This window comes from Pseudochaenichthys georgianus, chromosome 18, assembly GCF_902827115.2.
Source record: "Pseudochaenichthys georgianus chromosome 18, fPseGeo1.2, whole genome shotgun sequence".
Lineage (NCBI taxonomy): Eukaryota > Metazoa > Chordata > Actinopteri > Perciformes > Channichthyidae > Pseudochaenichthys > Pseudochaenichthys georgianus.
This window is the reverse complement of record NC_047520.1, coordinates 23,972,757-23,992,333: the sequence shown is the minus strand read 5'-3', so window position 1 is coordinate 23,992,333 and position 19,577 is coordinate 23,972,757. Positions and strand designations below refer to the sequence as shown.

The 19,577-nt window shown below is 41.3% G+C and overlaps 1 protein-coding gene across 4 annotated transcripts in view; it reads right to left on the bottom strand.

Moving 5' to 3' along the window:
- The window catches only part of afap1 (actin filament associated protein 1), a 216,257-nt gene that overhangs the window by 64,367 nt on the left and 132,313 nt on the right, over positions 1 to 19,577 (bottom strand). For all 4 annotated transcript variants that reach the window (XM_034106374.2, XM_034106373.1, XM_034106375.1 and 1 more), the window contains exons 4-7: positions 9,440 to 9,548; positions 9,052 to 9,263; positions 8,711 to 8,890; positions 180 to 266 (exon numbers count right to left, since the gene is read on the bottom strand). In XM_034106374.2, coding sequence (XP_033962265.1) covers positions 180 to 266; positions 8,711 to 8,890; positions 9,052 to 9,263; positions 9,440 to 9,548 — 588 coding nt within the window. The remainder of the gene's footprint in view (positions 1 to 179; positions 267 to 8,710; positions 8,891 to 9,051; positions 9,264 to 9,439; positions 9,549 to 19,577) is intronic.

The following is a 19,577-nucleotide window of genomic DNA, read 5'->3' as shown; positions in this document are numbered from 1 at the left end:
AAAAAGAAAACAAATTCACATTTTCTTTCTTTATTTTTTCAATATCGCGATAAATATCGTACCGTGGACTTTTTATCGCAATATTATCGTATGTGTGCACCATTATCGTATTGAGTTTTTGGTATCGTTACATCCCTATTTTATTGGGGTAAAACGTAGCTGTTTATAGGTTAGTTTACCTTTTCCAGTTCAGGTTTGTGCACTGGTGAACCAGATCCAGTTCCATCCAAGTCCACGCCCCCATTAACACACACCTCTCTCATCACCTGAAAAACACAAGGGTATATAGCATGAGCTAATCAGGCACTGCTCACAAGTTCTAACTAGCATACATCTCCAGTGAAGGAGTTATATATCACACAGGCACCGTCCTCTACTGGACTCTATGGGTACTACTCTCTATCATGCTATATGTAGCCGGCCAATCGGGGTGAGCCTACCTGAATGAGCGCGCAAGCCCACAGTATATAAGGCGGCTATGCCTCCCGACTATCATTCTTTTTCTCTTCAGAGAGCAGCAACAACTGAAAAGAAAGCTAAACGTAAAGAAGATGAATAGGAAAAGAATATGGACTCACCACTCCTTGAAACTCGGCCTTGCCCTACATGCCCTGGCTTAATTGCGGGCGCTGATCCCCACCGCCTGTGCTTCAAGTGTTTGGGGCCCGACCAAGCTGGGGAAGGCGTCACACATTCTCCGTCCTGCAGTGCCTGTCGTGCGCTCCCGCGGCTCAGACGCCAACATCGCCTGGAACACTTCCAGGCGCAGCATGTCTTGCCGGACGCTACCACCCAAACCGTCAGGGGTTTTATGGCCCGGTTCAGCCAACCCAGCCGGCTTTTGTTTCGCCCCCGTTGCCGGATATCTGGCAGTGTGTGGAGGCGACGTGGAGGCACCCTCTGAGAACGAGGGCTCCGGTGGCTGGCATGGCGGGATTGCTTAGGGCCACACGGACACGACGTGTCCCGGTGTGCCCCCCCTCGATGAGAGCCTGGCGGCCCATCTGCTCCTACAGGCAGCTGGTTGGGCGGAGGGCAAAAAAACGCTGCCTCGTGACCGTGAAATGAGACTCGGGGCACAGCTGGTGGCGGCGGCCAATAATCTGGGCGTGTTAGGGGTCTTGCTGATCACCCCTCAGCAGGAAGCCCCTGCCTCCCCGTCTCCAGAAGACCGGAGTGATTATTTGGACCGCTGCATAGGACAGATGAATAATATGGTCCATGGTGTAGCCACCGCAGCTGGCCGTGTGATGTCCCTGGCCACAGTGGAATCACGCCACGTGTGGTTGGGACTCACGGCACTCTCCAAGAAGGACTGTGATAATCTCCTTGGAGCCCCCATATCCACAGAAGGGCTCTTCGGATCGATCACCTGATCACCTTCAGCCGGTTGGAGGAAGAAAGAGTGCAGCTCAGCCGTATGCTGCCGCTGGCTCTTCCTCAGCGGGGTGAGCACAAAGCCACGGTAAGAAGGAGAGAGAGGCGCAGGTACAGAGCACCCACGGCTCCCGCTGCCTCTCCTGCTCCCTCGGCTGGTTCTGCGAGGCGGGTTCAATTCCAGCAACCCGACGGGCCTCTGTCCCGGCTCCACATCAGCAAAGGGTTTTCGGGATGGGGTGCACTATCCTTCCGGAGATGAGGGTGGTGGGAGGAAGTGTCCCGGCGGAGATGGCTTTCTCCACCCAGGACGCGAGGGCGAATCCCGCCTCCTACCTCTATGATGTTTCAGTGAAAAATGCCTTTAATAAAGATGATTGCATTTATTCCTGTCTACGAGTCATTCCTCTCCACAATTCCGCACTTCACCATAATGTTGTCTGTACTGATTCCCCACTCGCCACCCCGGTTGTAACTCCAGTAAAGGAGGCAGCTAGCGGGCACACGCATGAGAGTGTAATAAACCGCAGGAAGTGCTATCAAAGCGATATGCGAGCGCAGGGGCATTATGACCGGCATATTGTTGTTAGGAGACGCACCGCACCTAGCATAAAAACTCAGATTCATGTTTTTTTCCCTCTGGGTGGAAACTGCATTATGGCGGAGCGCACGCTCCCACAAGAGCGTGTCACGGTGCATTCAAGGACCTCAGTGGAAAATCGGCCCTTTCTGTGTCAGCCCCCCATGGGCCAAACTTTCTTTCATGGAGGGTTTGGCGGCGGAGTGGGCCACCAGAGAATACCACAGCTTCTTAGCTGCGGCTCAACAGCTGATTGCATGTCCCCTAACGCAGTGTTACGGGGAATGGAAGCTCAGCTGTGTACTGACAGAGTGGATAGACAGGACACTGAGACTGGGTTATTCACTCCAGTTTTCCAGCATCCCTCCTCCATTCAGGAGCATAAGAGAGACACATCTATCATCCCAAGAGGAGATTTCCTCTTGGCAGAGATTCAGGCCCTCTTGCAAAAACAGGTGGTGTCTGTTGTGCACTCTCAGGATAGGGAGAAGGGGCACTATTCCATGTACTTCCTGGTTCCCAAGAAGACAGGAGAATTCAGGCCCATTCTGGATCTTCGCAACCTGAATCGGCACATTGCATGCAAAAAGTTCTATATGTTAACTATAAAACAGTTACTGGGGCTAGTGCAGCCAGACGATTGGTTCACAACCAAGGACGCTTACTTTCATGTCGAAATTGCTCCAAAGCATTGCGTTTCGTATTGCGTTTCGCCTTCCTACGACTACCGTTCGGCTACTCCCTATCCCCAAGCACGTTCAGCAAATGTGTGGCCACAGCGCTTCAGCCGCTGCGCGACCATGGCATGAGGGTCTTCTTTTATCTAGACGACTTCATAGTCATGGCCAGGTCCAGGGCATTCCCTGGACCTGGCCATGACTGTGTGCCACCCTGACAGAAAGCTGACAGGCATCCCTGCTTCGTGCAGTTTGCAAACTGCGTCAAGGGGCGACGGTGACAGCTTTGACCATCATGCAGACTTTGGGTCTCATGGCGGCAGCTCACTTTGTGGTGCCACTCGGATTATTAATAATAATAATAATAATCCTTATATTTATTATAGCGCTTTATCAAAGACTCTCAAAGCGCTTTACAAATACACATTACATATACAGATCATACATGTAATGGTAATCTACTGTGGACAATACCCACAGGAGCAAATTCGGGTGAAGTGTCTTGCCCAAGGACACAACGGCCTGACGCAGTGGGGCGGGAGCAGGTTTCGAACTAGAGTTCCCCAACGCCCCCTTGATCTGATGATCAAACGCACAGACCACTGCGCCACCCGTCCCAAAATACATACACGTTGCCTGCAGAGGTGGTTTATCGGCCTTCGTTTAGATCTCAAGAGGCACAAACGACGTCTGGTGACCATCCCCTCCTCAGTGGAGGGCAACCTCCGATTCTGAGGGTCCCCAGAGCATCTGCGGAGGGGGTCTCCACTCGAGGCTCTGGTCACAGAACCATTTGAGACTCTGGAACTCTCCTCCCTGAAAGCACTGTCATGGAAGACAGCGTTTTACTTGCCTTGACTTCGGCCAAGAGAGTGTCCGAGCTGACAGCTCTGTCGGTGCACCCAAGTTGCTTTTTGATCCGGGGTGACCGTAGCGGGGCGACACTCAGACCGAACCCCTCCTTTGTTCCCAAGACCCTAAGGAGTTCGTTCAGGTCGAGGGCTATTCAGTTAGGTGGCTTTAAGGCGAGACACGGCAGGCAAAAACATCGTTTTTCAGGTACTGGTCAATTTTGAGATGTTGTGCTATTTTGATTCTATAACATGTTTTCTTTCAGGCTTTTGGAAGGAAAACGTACAAAATACACATTTAAATGTTTATTTTACTATAGTTTGTCTATTTGCGTCTGTAGATTTCTCCTAAATTCACCAAAAGTTAGCATTCTAACGTAACATAAAGTACCGTGACCGCTGTGTGCACCATGTCAACAGAGATATCGTTGGAAAGCTGTGTCTCTCCTGCATAATCTCATCGGATCCAAATATGCTAATTTCCTTTGTATCAGCAACCAATCGTAAAAGCACAAAGGGGTCTTAAACCAAGAAACGAAATCTCATTGGCTGGTGTCAACTTCTGACAACGTGATTCGTTCAGATGCGTCACGTGGTGTTCTAAAACACTTCCTGGTTAGCTTTCCGCTAGAAATTGAAATCTCAAAATGGCAAAAGAACGGCGAAAAAAACGTTCACAGAGAAGACGACAACAATTGTCACTTGCACAAAGCAAGATCATACAAAAAACAAATGACCCCGAACATGAAATACCTTTATGGAGTGCGTCGAGGTGTCATCCAAAGAACAGGAGGGTTTAGCTAGCGCCTCACTGCAATATTTAAAGGTTGTTTTCTCAAAATGAGTTTTTTCTCCTACTGAGTCCGACATTTCCACTTCAGTAGCACGTAGATACACCAAACCTTCCAGTTATATTCCTATCAATATTATGAAGGCTTTTACAGAAGGGTTTGTTCATATATCATTCATAGCCTGAATTATTAGATTTTATACCTAGAAACATGGCGAAAATTTATATTTTAGGGCAGTATTTTCTGATTTATGGAGTGATAAAAGCCTGAGATACTAATATGACTACAAAATGAAACGAGAATTTTGAACCTGGCTTTATCGAAAGTTCAGATTTCAGTTCCTGAAATGTGTTAAAAAATGCGCAAATTTAATGAGATAATGGATCATTTGCATATTCAGAAAACTTGTAATACAAGAAACAATAGCCTTATTGTAGGTAATTAACTGGAGAACTTTCTAGCTGATATCTTTAAGTTAAAAAAGAATTACGCGTTGGGATCCTGATCTGCCGACGAGGCTCCATTAAAATATAAATATTTTTAGTGAATTACTGAGTTTAGGCACGTTAATACAGTTGTAATGAAGTTGACTACAGCATATTCATATGTGTCAGTGATTTCATGTCAATTCGGCGAACATAAACATAAATGATCGTGGTGAAGATGATGATTAAATTAGGATTACAAATCGAGAGCCGGGCTGCATTTCCTCCTGTTCGTTTTTTTCGACTAAACAACATTATTTTGTTAAATAACAACATGGTGATGTTTTGTAAATGATTACATGTCTCTTATTTAGCACAGAGTATGATATCCGTGACATATGGATCTAAACAAAGTTCCGCTGTACATCCATCGTACTGTATCTGACTTTATTTCACATGAGCTCCAGTGTGGAACCCCACTGCACCCCCTGGTGGATCAATGATCGATTGCAGCTGGCTTCATAATAATTACATTTATTTATCACGGGGGAGGTCTCAAGTCAAGCTGGAGGTTTTCCCTTGAGCGAGGGCAGATCACGTACCAATCACGGCCCTCGCATTTCAAACGGTCTGAAAGGAAGCGCTACATCTGTACATACATACATACATACATACATATATATGCTTTCAATACTTTTTGTACAATTAGTTCAGTAACTATGCTACACTGCCGCAAAGAGGGAGCAACAATTGCTTACTATTCTATATTCAATTATTACTAATGTTAATACCCCAGTATAAATGACTACGAGATGGGCCATATATTGAATATATTTGAAGTATCATGGCTTGTTTTACGTAGGATTGATGGAGGAGTTTATCGTGTACATAAGAGTACACATTTCGTCAGATTTAAGAAGCTGCTGGTATAAGACGTTGAGCTTTGGGGTTTTGCTCCTCTTTCATAAGTTGGACCAGGGCTGTTTACAGAAATTATTTTTAAAAGTGTACTTTTTTTCTTTTAATAATAATGATGCCTTTATCGTTGAAAAAATATTGTAATTTATCATTTTGGTCATAACCATGTAGTTGCTTTTTACTTATCTGTGGCAAGGAAACGGTTAATGGAAAGATTTGGATATTTGAAAAGGTGTACTGTGTATATATTTAATTTAATTCTAGTTTAATGTAATATTCCATAATTGAATATGTAAAACATAATATTGGTGTGATAAGTAAGGGTAGGGATTTCAAAATGTCAAGATACATATTGTGTCATTATCGCAATATCCTCTATAAATATCTAAAATAGTAAGCATAATCCTTATCAACCAGTCCTATGGGGACAGTACTGTGTAGATGAGTGGTGGGCAACACAAAGTAACATTGACTCAAACTCACTCACACACTCACACACACACACACACACACACACACACACACACACACACACACACACACACACACACACACACACACACACACACACACACACACACACACACACACACACACACACACACACACACACACACACACACACACACACACACACACACACACACACACACACACACACACACACACACAGAGAGTCTGTGCTGAGAGTCTGGGGGTGGACAGACTGCTCCATCATGACTGTTCTCCACTGGAGAAATTGTATGTATGTAGTATACATACAATTTTGAGCAAAATGTAGTGAAGAACTGAAAGATGTAACAATTCCAGAAACATCATATCTGATCTTCAATACAAGTATTTGTCCCCTTTACTCACTTGAGATATATTTGGCAAAGCAGAGTACTTAATAATTATTATATTCTAGTGTAAGGTCCACCTTCTAGAAGGTGATTTTTCTGTTCAGGGAATCAATATGTAGTAGTCCTGACACACATCATTTGATTATGAGAGGGCTCACTTTAAATTGAAAATGATTTCAAAGAGGGTCAGATATTCATTAATAGTATGTTGCTTGAGTATGTGTTTGTGTGATGCTATATATTTGTACCAATAACCATTAACATTAAATAAAGGCCATGATGGTGATATACATCAGGAAGGCCATGCACGTTTGCACGGGACAGTAATGTTGCACTAGGGGTCGCAGAAGAGGCACACTTAAGCTATGAATACACAAACAAAGAGCATAGAACTTACATTCCCCAAACTTAGTGCAGAAAATGGAAAGAAAAGAGAAGTTGGGTGGGAAGATATGACGTCAGTCAGAGTGAAAATGAGGTCAGGTTGTAGCAGAAGGCAAAAGGGAGCTAAGGCAAAAGAAGAAGAAATACATACAACATTGAAAAAAAAGGATTCGAAAAGTTTAGGAGAATGAAGAAAGGTCACAATATGGACAAGGATATGACACATTATTAGCCAATGTCTGGGACAATCATTATTGTTACTAGCAGGCTGTAAACTGTCAGGTACTATCTTAACTTTCCTGTCGGACTTCTTTCTCTTCTCTCCTTTAATCCTCTCTCTTTTTATTTCCATCATCTCTATGTGCTTAATGTGCTTTACTTGGTATCACTTTTGTCATAAGGACTGGCTCATTGTGGGCATTTCACAAGAAATCTTGACTTACATTATCCCGTAATAAGATATGCAAGAATCACTGTTGAAATTAGACACCTCCAGGTAGAAGAAGGATTGCTAAAATATGACTAAATATGCGAAGAGGATCAGTTTCTTGATGCTGCTGTAGAGATTTGTATATTTTCATGGCTCTGGTTGTAACTGCCTGGAGAAACCTCTGCCACAACAGGGACTGTTGTTAACTGCCTCAGTTAATAAATAACCAACTATTCATTACCATGAATTCAGTCAAATAAACAAAACACAAATGTTTGGAGTTCTTGTTTCTTGACACCCATAAACACACATTTGTTTAAATGAAAACAAGAGAAACGCAAACCCTGCCAATGACGAGACTGGTGTTTGTATTGATGGTCTGATAGGAAGACCTGTGCTACACTTAGCTCACAATACACAGTCAAGGACTACAAAATAAGGATTTTCAGGAAAGGGAAGAAGAGCAAAGGTGAGGAGGAAGAGGGGGCTGGGGGTTTCATTTAAATCGAAAGAACAGATGAAAGAGCGTAGAGGTGCTGGTACCACACTAAAAAAATGGATGCAGGGGTTGAAAAGCAAAAACACAGCCTTTCAGATGTTGGGACGATTGGTTTGTTTTGCTGACTTGTCGAGCAGCCAGAGGGGAAGATCAGAGAGTTGAAGAGGCGATGGGATGAGGTACGCAGAGAAAGAATGTTTGACCTGTTTACAACATACCACCTACTCACACACAATCAGGGAAAGGCTGAACCTGTAGAACAACAGCAAAGCTATTCTCATGAGAGCGAGACCCTTTATTCTTGGAAATAATTAAATGGGAGCTACAGATCTAATTTTACCTTCCTGAGAACAACATCCAAATTAGAGCTGATTCCTGGAACCATCCCCCTGTGTGAACTCTGCTCCGATGACCTGTGGTGAGCCACACTGACACTGTACAGCATCCCTCATTCTGTTTGACAGCTGATCAGCCTCACAAGGCTGTGTTTTAGGTCATCCTAAAAGAGTTCAATTATTTTTGGGCCTCCTAACTTTTTAACAATTATATATTCTAAAGACATAATGCTTAAGTTGCTTTAGTAAAACATGATACAAATATTAAAGTTTCTTTTTTTTTAATAATCTAAATACAAAAAACGTTTCCTTATTAATAGATATGTCAATCATCAAAGACTGCAAAGTTCCTGAGCAGTGATTTGGCGAAGCTAGCTAGCTTATGCTACTTCTTGTGCAGAATCTATCCTGTTATTGTTGCAGAGATAGTAACTAGTTACTAGTTTGTCCTGGAGGTTTAATTGTACAGTATCACATGATCTACATTAGCGAACTAAGTTTGTTCAGTAGAGGTCAGTAGGACTGCTGTTTTCCTGCATTGGTGCAATCTGGTAAGAAACATATGACATATGTAACTGGTTAAGGGGTTGATTGTGTTTACCTTGAGCCACTCCTCTGCCTGCTCCTTGCTCTGCACGGCCAGAACCAGCGCATCCGCCCCCTGGTGGACTATCTTAAGTTCATGCTTCTTCTTTTTGCCATCTTTCGGAATGTGAGTGATGCTACACCCATACAGAGTCAGCTCCATCTGGGGGGTCTGGTCTTTGGAGGACTTGTAACACTGAAGGCAGAGAAAGGGGGCAAACATGATGCTCTAATGTTTTCACAGTCATTATTTCGAGAATAACTGTTACGCTATTTGCATACATTCACACATTTGTACCTAGATCACCTGTAGAAAGTGTGCCTCGCTTGGCTAATATGAACAGAGGAGTCCCTTACCAGCAGTTTGTTCTCTTTGATGACACAGAGCAGTTTGGTCCACTGTCCAAAGCGCTTCTTGCGCAGCAGGAATGCACAGATCCGAGCGTCCTTCACCAGATCCATGGACGCCTCTGCAGATGGCCACTGGTGACGCATCTTCTGGCCCTTTCCATCCTCCTCTTCCTCATCATACGACTCATAAGAGCTGCTCATGGCGTCCGAGTCATAGTCTGAAAGGAAGGGGCAGAAGGCACAAGGAAATAGCTCATTATTTTTCAGCAAAGATAAAAACTTGAGAACATATGTAAATGCTTGTGTTGTAGTTTGTCCATTACCTAGTGTACGTATGGCTATGAGTAAATGGTAGGTATTAATGATGTGTATTGTAAATCCGTGTTCCACTCACTGGCTGTGATGTATTCGGGAGCTTTTCCAGGACTTAAAGGAACTGCTTCCTCATAGTAGCCTTCTGGTAGAGAGGAGCTGGGCAGAGGGGGGGGGGCGGTGTTTGGAGGCTGCAGAGAGAACAGAAGCGTCCATTGATTAGAGGGAAGTTCCAGTATTAAGCATATCAAATTAAAATGACACTGACAGCTTTCATCATTTACTCCCACACAACATTTCACAAGCAAATAATTAACATTTTAGAACTGATTTAAATATGTTTTACTCTACTCATTTATTCTATTTCTATTTGTCATGCAAATAGACTACATCTTCATAAACCTCAGGTCATATGCCCCCTGTTTGAGTTGCTAAGGTTTTGCCAGCAGAATTAAAGTTTGTCCTTGAGTTTTTTAAGTAAACAGTTAGTCAAACATTTAGATACAAATGGAAACATCTTAATAAGTCCTCCATCCGTCACTGCATCTTCCACTGATGGTGTCTATATATTCTGTATGCTTTGGGACAGTTTTCAGAATTAAACCGTAGGTAAGTCTAAATAAACTGAGCAGTGCTCTCGCCCCAGCCTTCATTTAGTTTGTGTGTTTTCAAGTGATAGTGTGCTTTACCATGGTTATAAATAGTGCTGTGGTGTTGTGTTGTTTAGGGCTGTATTTTATGTCACCTTTTACAGGGTTACATTACATACATTACATAATCAAATAAATGAGATGGTCCAGTTCTCTTGGCCAGCACTGCGAATCTTAAATCAAACTTTCCTTAAAGGTAGGGTATGTAAGTTTGATAAACAGGCTTAAGATACACTTTTTGTTATATTGCATGGAATGCACTTAACATCCCGATAGCAATGAATATCTTAAAAAATATATAAAAAAATTTCATCTGTGGAAGCCGTAGTACTGTAAAAAGCACGACCAATCATCTGAGCCGGCCCGGCTAAAATAACTGGATGGCCTACCTGCCTGTCAGCCTTCCATCTGTGCACAGACTTATCTCGTGCCCTCATTGGTCATGTTCGTGTGTGTTGGAGGAGGGGCTCTATAAGGAAGTGGCAGATTTTCTCCGGTCGTGTATTTTCAAATTCTAGCGATCTCGAGCCGGTTTCTCAAACTTACATACCCTATCTTTAAATAAAGTGAATGTGAAGCATCATATGATACTAATTAAGCCCAAAACTTCGTATACAAGATATTTCTCATTCACTGAGCAAAATGCAAAGGTCCTTCTTCATATTTCTCTTGTCACAGTCCAAAAAATCCCCTCCCACACACTTCATAATACTACATCATCATGCTCATGTTTCTCTTTTTTCACCTATGAGTCAAGTGACAGGCTAGGCCCAGAAACCTTATTTTCATTTCCTTTGGGGGAGACTCTTGGAATGCATATGCTGCCCTGCTTCACTCCAAAGCCGCCAAATCTTTCTCCCACCCCACCCTTAAAAACAAAAGAAAAAAATCCCCAGGAGAGGAAATCAGAGGGAAAGAAAGGCAGGGAAAAGAAGAAGATCAGTCATACTCCACTGTCAACCAGTATGGCACGATATCAGTGTGAGAGGTGGATGTGTTTGTGTTGGTGGGGGCTGATTGTTGATATGAGGGCCGCAGCTTCATATCTCACATCCCATTCACTTCCTTTCCATGATTTTAAAGCAAAAATACAATTTATCAGGGAGAATTGAAGTGTTTCCGTAAGCATTTTTTGCTTGTGTAGGGCATAATACATTACACCTAAAAAAAAAATTGCTTGCTATTTAATGACCCAGACTTTAAAGGCACTGGGGTGAGGAGAGAATGTGTGCATACTTATATACAGACAGCATATAAACACACAGACGGACTTTCCCTTTGCTTTCTCTTCCAAAACGTCACACAGTGTGCTGCAAAGGTCTGAGCAGAGATTTCTTCAGTTTCAATGTATTCCGCTCGCTGCTGCGCACAAACTACACAAATGCTATGGTTTGGGAACGCAGATCTCCAAACCATCTGTGGCCTATCCTCATACGATAGTATATTTGTATGTTTGTACTGATCTAGATTGGGGTTCTCTTCATCTACTAACAATTAGTTAAAACATTTTTTTTATTTAAATCCTTGTGGGAAGCCCCAGCCTACAGATGAGAGCAGCTCTATGTCACTTCCTGGCGTAATTACTGCCCCGCTCACTTTTCTGTGAAAACAAGGCATCGGTGCCAAGCAGGAAAAATACTTTCATAATTCCTAAAAGCTGCTGTGTCATGATTTGCCAATAAAACAGGCTCCCAATACAGGACGAGATCATAACCGATGGGACCCTGTGAGTCAATACATGTGCGTCTGTGGGAAACACTTCATCACAGCTAGCTGACGATGATATCCAATGCCAATTATCAAAGTAAACATTTTTAATATTAAAAGTCAAAGTAGTGAGTGTAGATGCTGCATGGTCCGGCCCTTCAGTTAATTCATAAACACACGCAAAAAATAAAACATTAACTCCAAAAAATGTTGTTTTGCTGTTTGTAAAAATCTAGACAGCAATACAATACAGTATAATGGGCTACTGACTGTTGTTCCTGGCCACGGTCAGGGTCCTTTAACACAGTGTTTCTCAAACCTTTTCATACCAAGGACCACTTAACCAATAAAAAAACACTCACATTCAAAGTAAACATTTTTAATGTTAAAAGTCAAAGTAGTGAGTGTAGATTTAAATATAAAACACTGACAGGCCAAGGAAATCCCAGTTTCAGTGTGAGCTGCTGCCTGTAGGACATCCATCCCCTATAGATTTAAATTAAACTATGAATAATCATCGATCTCAAATGACTGTGTAATGGTTTGCCTGACAGACCATCGCAATTTGGCTACTTGTAGATAAGAAAAGCCCAACAAAAAGTAAAATGAATATTTCAACAGAATATTCAGAATTTAAGCTTGATACTGAATATTGACCGATAGCTTGTGTATTCTCAATTGACCCCAAAGGATTGAAAATGTAAGGCCATTATTTATATTACAGAGCAGAAGAGCTTTTATTCCCAAGGTTTAGCATTCTACGTGCTTGACCCGGCTACTGTAAGAAGATACAACATATGGTATAGTCAAATATTAGGAAGTATTTTTGCCGCTCACTTTTTCTCACTTAAAGTAAGAGACTTTCTATAAAATATTTAGGTTACCATGGCAACTTATGGCAGTTGGCTCAAGCTGAGGAAAGTTTTCCAGGATGCTCATGTTATTGTCTCTTGTCCTAACAGTATGCAATATTCTTACAAACTAACTGCAAGGCTGCAGTTCAGGTGACCAAGCGATGAAGTCATTAAAAAGCAAGCACACTTTCTATCAGTCTAAATGAGAGATTTGTAAAGTATTCCTTAGCTAGCCAGATGCACTCTAAAGATATCATACAGTGGGTGTTTCTCAATCTCGAGTACGCTTGCTTGGTAGCACATGTCTTCTGAGCATCTTGCTTCAGAAGCGAGGCAAGAATACTTCCTGGCATTCGGAAAACAAAGAGTGGAATGTGCTAGCAAGTGTGGAGGTGTGCATCACATGAGAAGCCCCGCCTTACATTTTCCGCCACAGATTTGGGGAAATTGGTCTGTGCGCAAAGCATTGTGGGTATTTTAAGACCGCGGAGTCTACACATGTGCAGCCTCGAAATTTCTCCTAACGAAGTACGCCGGGCTCGGTAGATTTCCAAGTATGCTGGAGCTTGGAACAGTACTTCGGCGGCACTCAATGACATTGAGAAACACCCACTATCTTTTAATGTAATATCAAAGAGTAGTAACACATTATATTAAGGTACACAAATTAACCATCAACTAGTTGTTAATTAACATGCATATTAGCAGTATATTGGCTCTTTATTAGTCATTATAAAACACTTATTAATGCCTTATTCTACAATACTGTATTCTACAAGTAATAAGCCATTAGTTGAGAGGTTTTCCTCAATAACCCTCTAATTAGTGCTTATTTGTTGCAAGTAAGGACATTGTTGTACATGAGTTTTGGTCTTAATATGCTCTGCTCAATATGGGCCTAATAAGGCAGTAGTACCACAAGAACAGTAATTCTCCCATAATAGCCAGGGTTGCCAACTCTCACGCATCTGGCGTGTGACACACGCTTTCACTCTCAATATCACGCTCTCAAAACTATTCTCACGCCAAAAAACAAGAATACCGAAGACTAGAAACGGTTTTGAAAACTTTTGTCAGGTCGTGATCGTCTTCTCAATAGAACATCTTTGATAATGTCTTCTGGCCAATCAGAATCAAGATAACGGCGTAGTGTTGTTGCAGGAAGTCCCCACGGAGAATACTTTTGCTGTAGTACATCTCTATACGTCGATACAACATTACGACTCAGGGTTGCCAACTCTCACGCATCTGGCGTGTGACACACGCTTTCACTCTCAATCTCACGCTCTCACGCTGCCCAAACTATTCTCACGCCAAAAACAAGATGAACCGGCAATCGTTTTTGGTTGGTTATTTACAATGTTGAGTTGACAGCTGCTCAAGCTGTCGATCCGCTCCCTCCCCGTCCGCACCACTCTTAACAACGTTAACAGACAGCAGAGCAGTGGGAGCCGGTTGGTCAATCCCCGACCCGTATTGCGCATGCGCAGATCTGAGATCCAGTAGAAATGATAAAAAAGTTAAAGTCTGCTGCTTATTGTTCTACTAGGCCAAAATAGAGTCAAAGACTATTTGAGAGTGAGAGTGTGTTAATTAATATATTTGGCAGTTTGGAGTAAGTCTGTAGATTTGTTTGTGTGCGTGTGTTTCACGTATAGGCCTCTCACGACAATTAATTTTGTTGGATACATTTTCCCGGAAATTATTGCGATAAACGATAATATTGTCGGCACCGTTGTTTGACCATTTTAGACCACTGACGATAATGATAATATATAATAATAATTCAAGTACATCCTTTCAAACTGCTAGTCACATCCTCATGTAAATGGCAATTTATCGAGTTAATTTTTATTTATCGTACGATAAGTCAATGAATTGCTTATCGCGACAGGCACACAATAAAACAGTGTGTTTGACTTTCATTAGTGAATGAAACTTTGTGCCCTTTATACTCTGTGTTCAATATTGTGTATTGGTGTATATATATATATATATATCCTATATATATGCTAAGGTCCCGCTACTGACACGATAACAGTCATTTAGTGCGCATATGTGTAATTAAACCCATGATATCAAAATCTCACTCCAGCCAGGTACCCAAAGTTGGCAACCCTGTAATAACACTTAACAAATATGATCTATTCTTATGTAACAAGACATGAAACTATAAGTGTTAATTGTGTCTAAATAACTCAAAATTAAGTATTTATATCTAAGAATATGTTTTGGGGTATTGACAGTTCAGCTACCAATAGCAAGGTGATATTGACCTGTATGTTTCATATTTCAAATTTATATTTTTGTAAAATTTGTACTGAAGGTTAGACCAGGTACAGGAAGTAGGAGAAAGTGAACTGAATAGCATGGCAGTAGACTCCTACTAATTTTCCCTATGCAACCTGAAGAGTAAAAGGGTCAAGTCCGTCACAAAGCAATGACCGTAAGTGTAAGCCTCACACTTACACTGTACGGATTAGTAACATGTATTGTGTTTATGTGATGTCATTTGAAGATGTTTAAACACAATGAGAAAATGTGTCAGCATTCGCGCTAGCATTAGTGTTAGCATTAGCGATAGCGTTAGCAGCGTAAGCATACATGCTGCGTTAGCCATACTAGCCTGTATACTAGCCTACATGCTTATTGGACAGCTAGCATTAGCTATATTGACCTTGTTTACACCTATGTGTTAATCTGTGTATGTTACACTTGCATGTATGAGATCATTAAATGCCTTGTAACTTTTTTTATAGTTTCACTCCGTTTGAATGTCAGTGGACTGCAAATAAGTAAAGAAAAGAGCATGGCTGCTCATTCCCTGGCTCTCAAAAGAGTCTGGCTGGCTGTTTAATCTCTGTTCACACTGAGCCAGTACAACACATAGAGAGAACAGTACACCTATTGTGTAAGTACATTCAAGCAGGTCACACAGTATGATCACAAATACATACAATCTGTTAAAAATCTGTTTTTATTAAAAAGTACAGGCTGCATATGTGTTCTCAGCCTTGGAGAAACTTTACATGTTTTGGTGTCTGAACCTCTCTTTAGTGGTTCATTAATAAAACAGATATTTCAACGTGTGCCTCCTTTGTTCACGTACTGTTGAGGTTCATTTCAGTAGTTGTGTTCTATAATGTATTTACAAAGTGTGAAGAGGAGGCAACTTTAGAATAGGGAACCTGTTCAGGTCAATTAGAGTCAAACTACTAGCGTATTGGTTATGAACAAGACTTCACTTTAAAATAGGGAACATGTTCTTAGATAGAAATACCTAATTTTGAGTTATTTAGACACAATTAACACTTATAGTTTCATGTCTTGTTACCCAAGAATATTTGTTAAGTGTTATTATGGGAGAATTACTATCTTGTGGTACTTCTCCCTTACTGAGCAGAGCATATTAAGACCAAAACTCAAGCACAACAACTTCCTTACTTGCAATAAATAAGCACTAATTAGAGGGTTATTGAGGAAAAACTCTCAACTAATGGCTTATTACTTGTAGAATATGGTCATGTAGAATAAGGCATTAATACGTGTTTTATAATGACTAATAAAGAGCCAATATACTGCTAATACGCATGTTAATTCACAACTAGTTGATGGTTAATTTGTGTACCTTAAAGGTGGGGTAGGTACGTTTCAGAAACCGGCTCGAGATACAGTTTTTGTTATATTCCATAGAATGCTCTTAACATCCCGATAGCAATGAATATCTTAAGTGCTTTGACAAAAAATCGATAAAAAAAATGTCATCTGTAAACGGATTGGATTGCCGCCCTGTCTGTCAGCCTTCCATCTCGTGCACGCACAAATGTATCTCGTGCCCTCATTGGGCGTGCGGTCATTGGGCGTGCATTGCAGCAGTACTTCAATGACTCGCAACAAGCGGCCACTTTCACCAGTCTGCTGACGTCATGTGCGTGTTCATGTGTGAAGGAGGTGCTCTGTAAGGAAGTCTGAAGGAAGGGGCGGATTCTTTTCGGCTGTGTACTTTCAAATTTTAGTGCACTTGAGCCGGTTTCTGAAACGTACCTTCCCCACCTTTAATATAAAGTGTTACCCAAAGTGTTTATGTACTTCTCGAGTCTGCACTCTTGAATTTTCTTGACAATGATTACTGTCGGTTCTGAACTATGAAGAAGAAAACCACACAAATAAAGAATTGCATCTTTTTCATATAAATTAATGTATTTACTTTGACATGAAGAATTTAAAAGACGTTTTCATGTACCATCAAGGTCCGAAAGCTGTGTCTATCTGACAAGAATACATTTCTAGAGGAAGCACTGCTACAACCACAAGAACAGCAGTATTAACAGGTCATGTGCATGGATGCATATCAGAAATGTCAGAACTCCACAGTCATAATGTGTAATTAGGTAGTGGTAAAGGAGTCATGACCTTGGTTTGGACTACTTTGAGTGGGAAGTATGTCTGCTGCTCGGCCCTTCCCTAAAATGTGTGCCAAGTATCAAATTTGCCCTGTGTAGAAAGACTGGACCTGCCACGGGGCCAATGGGATGCTCGAATGAATTAACTACGGACACAGGAAAGCCACTCCTTCGGGAGTGGCTTTGAAAGTAAAACTGCATTTCCAATGATTTCTTGGCATTTTCCCAATGTGGAAGCACATGTGTTTGCAGCAGCTGTAACATCTATTTTTCGATGGCAAATAATGCTGACTAAAACAGGAAGGACTGTTAATTGTACTGGTGATTGACAACGACACCAAGCTACTTCACATATTTAATGTGTCTAACTATAAGTTACAAAAGTAATGACCAACAGAATACCCAAGCAACACTGCTCCCTGTTACAGAAGAGTTGTTTTGGGTGTTTATGGGTCATAACAAAAATCGGAGCAAGTCCAGGGTGTGCTTAAATGATGCGGAGCTGAAGCCAACGCAAATCCCCCAAAATACATTTAGCCATTGACTCGTGGATACATTTTTGACAAATGTGTTAACCTCTTAAGCCCTGAGCCTGTTTTTCAGGTTCGAAAATGCCACTAACACAACAAAGACTATATCTTCACTTCTAAAAGGGGTACATTAATAATATTTTCTCTCAAAGCAAGGTTACATCTGTGAGTTGGATGTAGAAGTGTCAGAATCAATATAGATGTTTTTATTTTAAAGTAAATTCAGATGGAACACAGTAAAAACATGTAAATTCTAATGTCCGCCTAAAAAAAAAAACCATTACTTATAGTGAAAACCACCCTTGAATGATGGGCTAGTAGACTAAAAGCTTTAGGAATCCAAACTATAACATATAATAAGTACCCTGTATCAAGATTGATGCAAAACAAGTTAAATCTGACCTTTTTAGAGAGGTTTAGAAAAATAAAGTCCAAGCTCACCTCTGGGTAATTTGGGAACCATCAGTTCCATTTGAACTTTTTCACTGTAAAAATCATTTTATTACTTTGAATTATCACTATAGGTATTCATTCCATCCAAATACAACTGTTGTGAAAAAAAAAACAAAAAAAAAACATAGGCCTACTCTGTTATCCTCTTACAGTGAGCCTCTGAATTAGCCCCGAGCGAAAAATGCTAACCTATTACTGCACCAAAAATCACTCCTAGCTCCCTTATTACTTATCCTAGCTGCACATCCAACACATTGTTTATGATCGTAAAGACACAGAATCTAACGGTGCCCACCTCAACACTGAAAGATACAAACTCGCGAGGTTATCAACAAAAACTTACATCAAAACAAGTGGTACTAACATGCGCTAGGCTAACAATGACTTACCTTCCTCGTTGTCTGGTCTAAACTGGTCTTCAATGGCATTAAAACGATAAAAACGATGATGTAGTTAATCCATAGATTAATATCCAATGGGGCTGTGACCCCTTTGAAATGTTCTGATAATCTATAAGCAATAAAACTGCAATTCCGTTATCTGCTGTCCGCTCTGTGCTCCGTGCGCTCTGGGTCCTGCTGCAATTCCTGCTTCGTTACGTTGTAAACAATAAATGAAGTCGGCTGCGTAATGTTGTTACGCTGGCTGGCATTCTTTATACTTTACGCAGGACCATATCTCTGGAACCCATTGGTCGATTTGTGCGATTTACACCTTTTTCTTAACCATTACATCCAATAGAATCGATGGGCAGTTCCCAAATCCACGTAAACATTACCATAGCGGACGTAATAGAGAAGCAAACGAAGCATATCTGAAAGTGCAAGCCTGGACGGCAAAACTTTATACCCAGTATATTGCCATAAATATGATGATGGATTATCAGTAAAAATGTCTACGTGACACAAAGACATTGGATTAACCTTGAGCGAGTTTTTATTCCGTTGAACACAACTTTTGATCACAAATCAAAAAAGGCAAGACTTAATTATTGTAATATTTTTGAAACCGGATGTTGTTTACTTTCTCTTTTCTGGCTGATAGCTCCAGGAATTCGAGGTCGTACAGTGATGACATTACATGTGTGGAATCTGTGGAGTCTCAGCTTTAAATCGTATATATCTTGTTTGTGCAGTTAAGATAGTAATAAGGGCATTTCTACCGTGAGTTCTGTGTAAAAAAGCGTTAGCATTAGTTATCATTTTTTCGCTCAATGCTAATTCAAAGGCTTGGTATTACTCTTGTGTTTTTTTTAGCTAACAATTGTTCTTATTTTCAGTTAGCGGAGTTTCTTACCTTTAAAAGGGTATGAAACATTAATAGTTTCATAAATGTTAAGAAGCCCTGAGACATAGTCTCGAAAAAAAACTGTGGGAGGGGTCCACTGGGGGGACCTTCGGGCTTAAGAGGTTAACTAAGGTGTTTTGTAGCCACAACAGCAACATTTTCTCAGTTTGCCAAAGTTCTGATTTGCAATCGACTTTCTCACTCCCCTCACAACAACAGCCAATATTCATGGGTATAGTGTTAAGAGCCACATACCACAATGTCCAAAAGTAAAAATAATAACGCCAGATATCTGAAAGGTGCTTTTGTTTGTATGTTAATCATTCAAGCATTCAT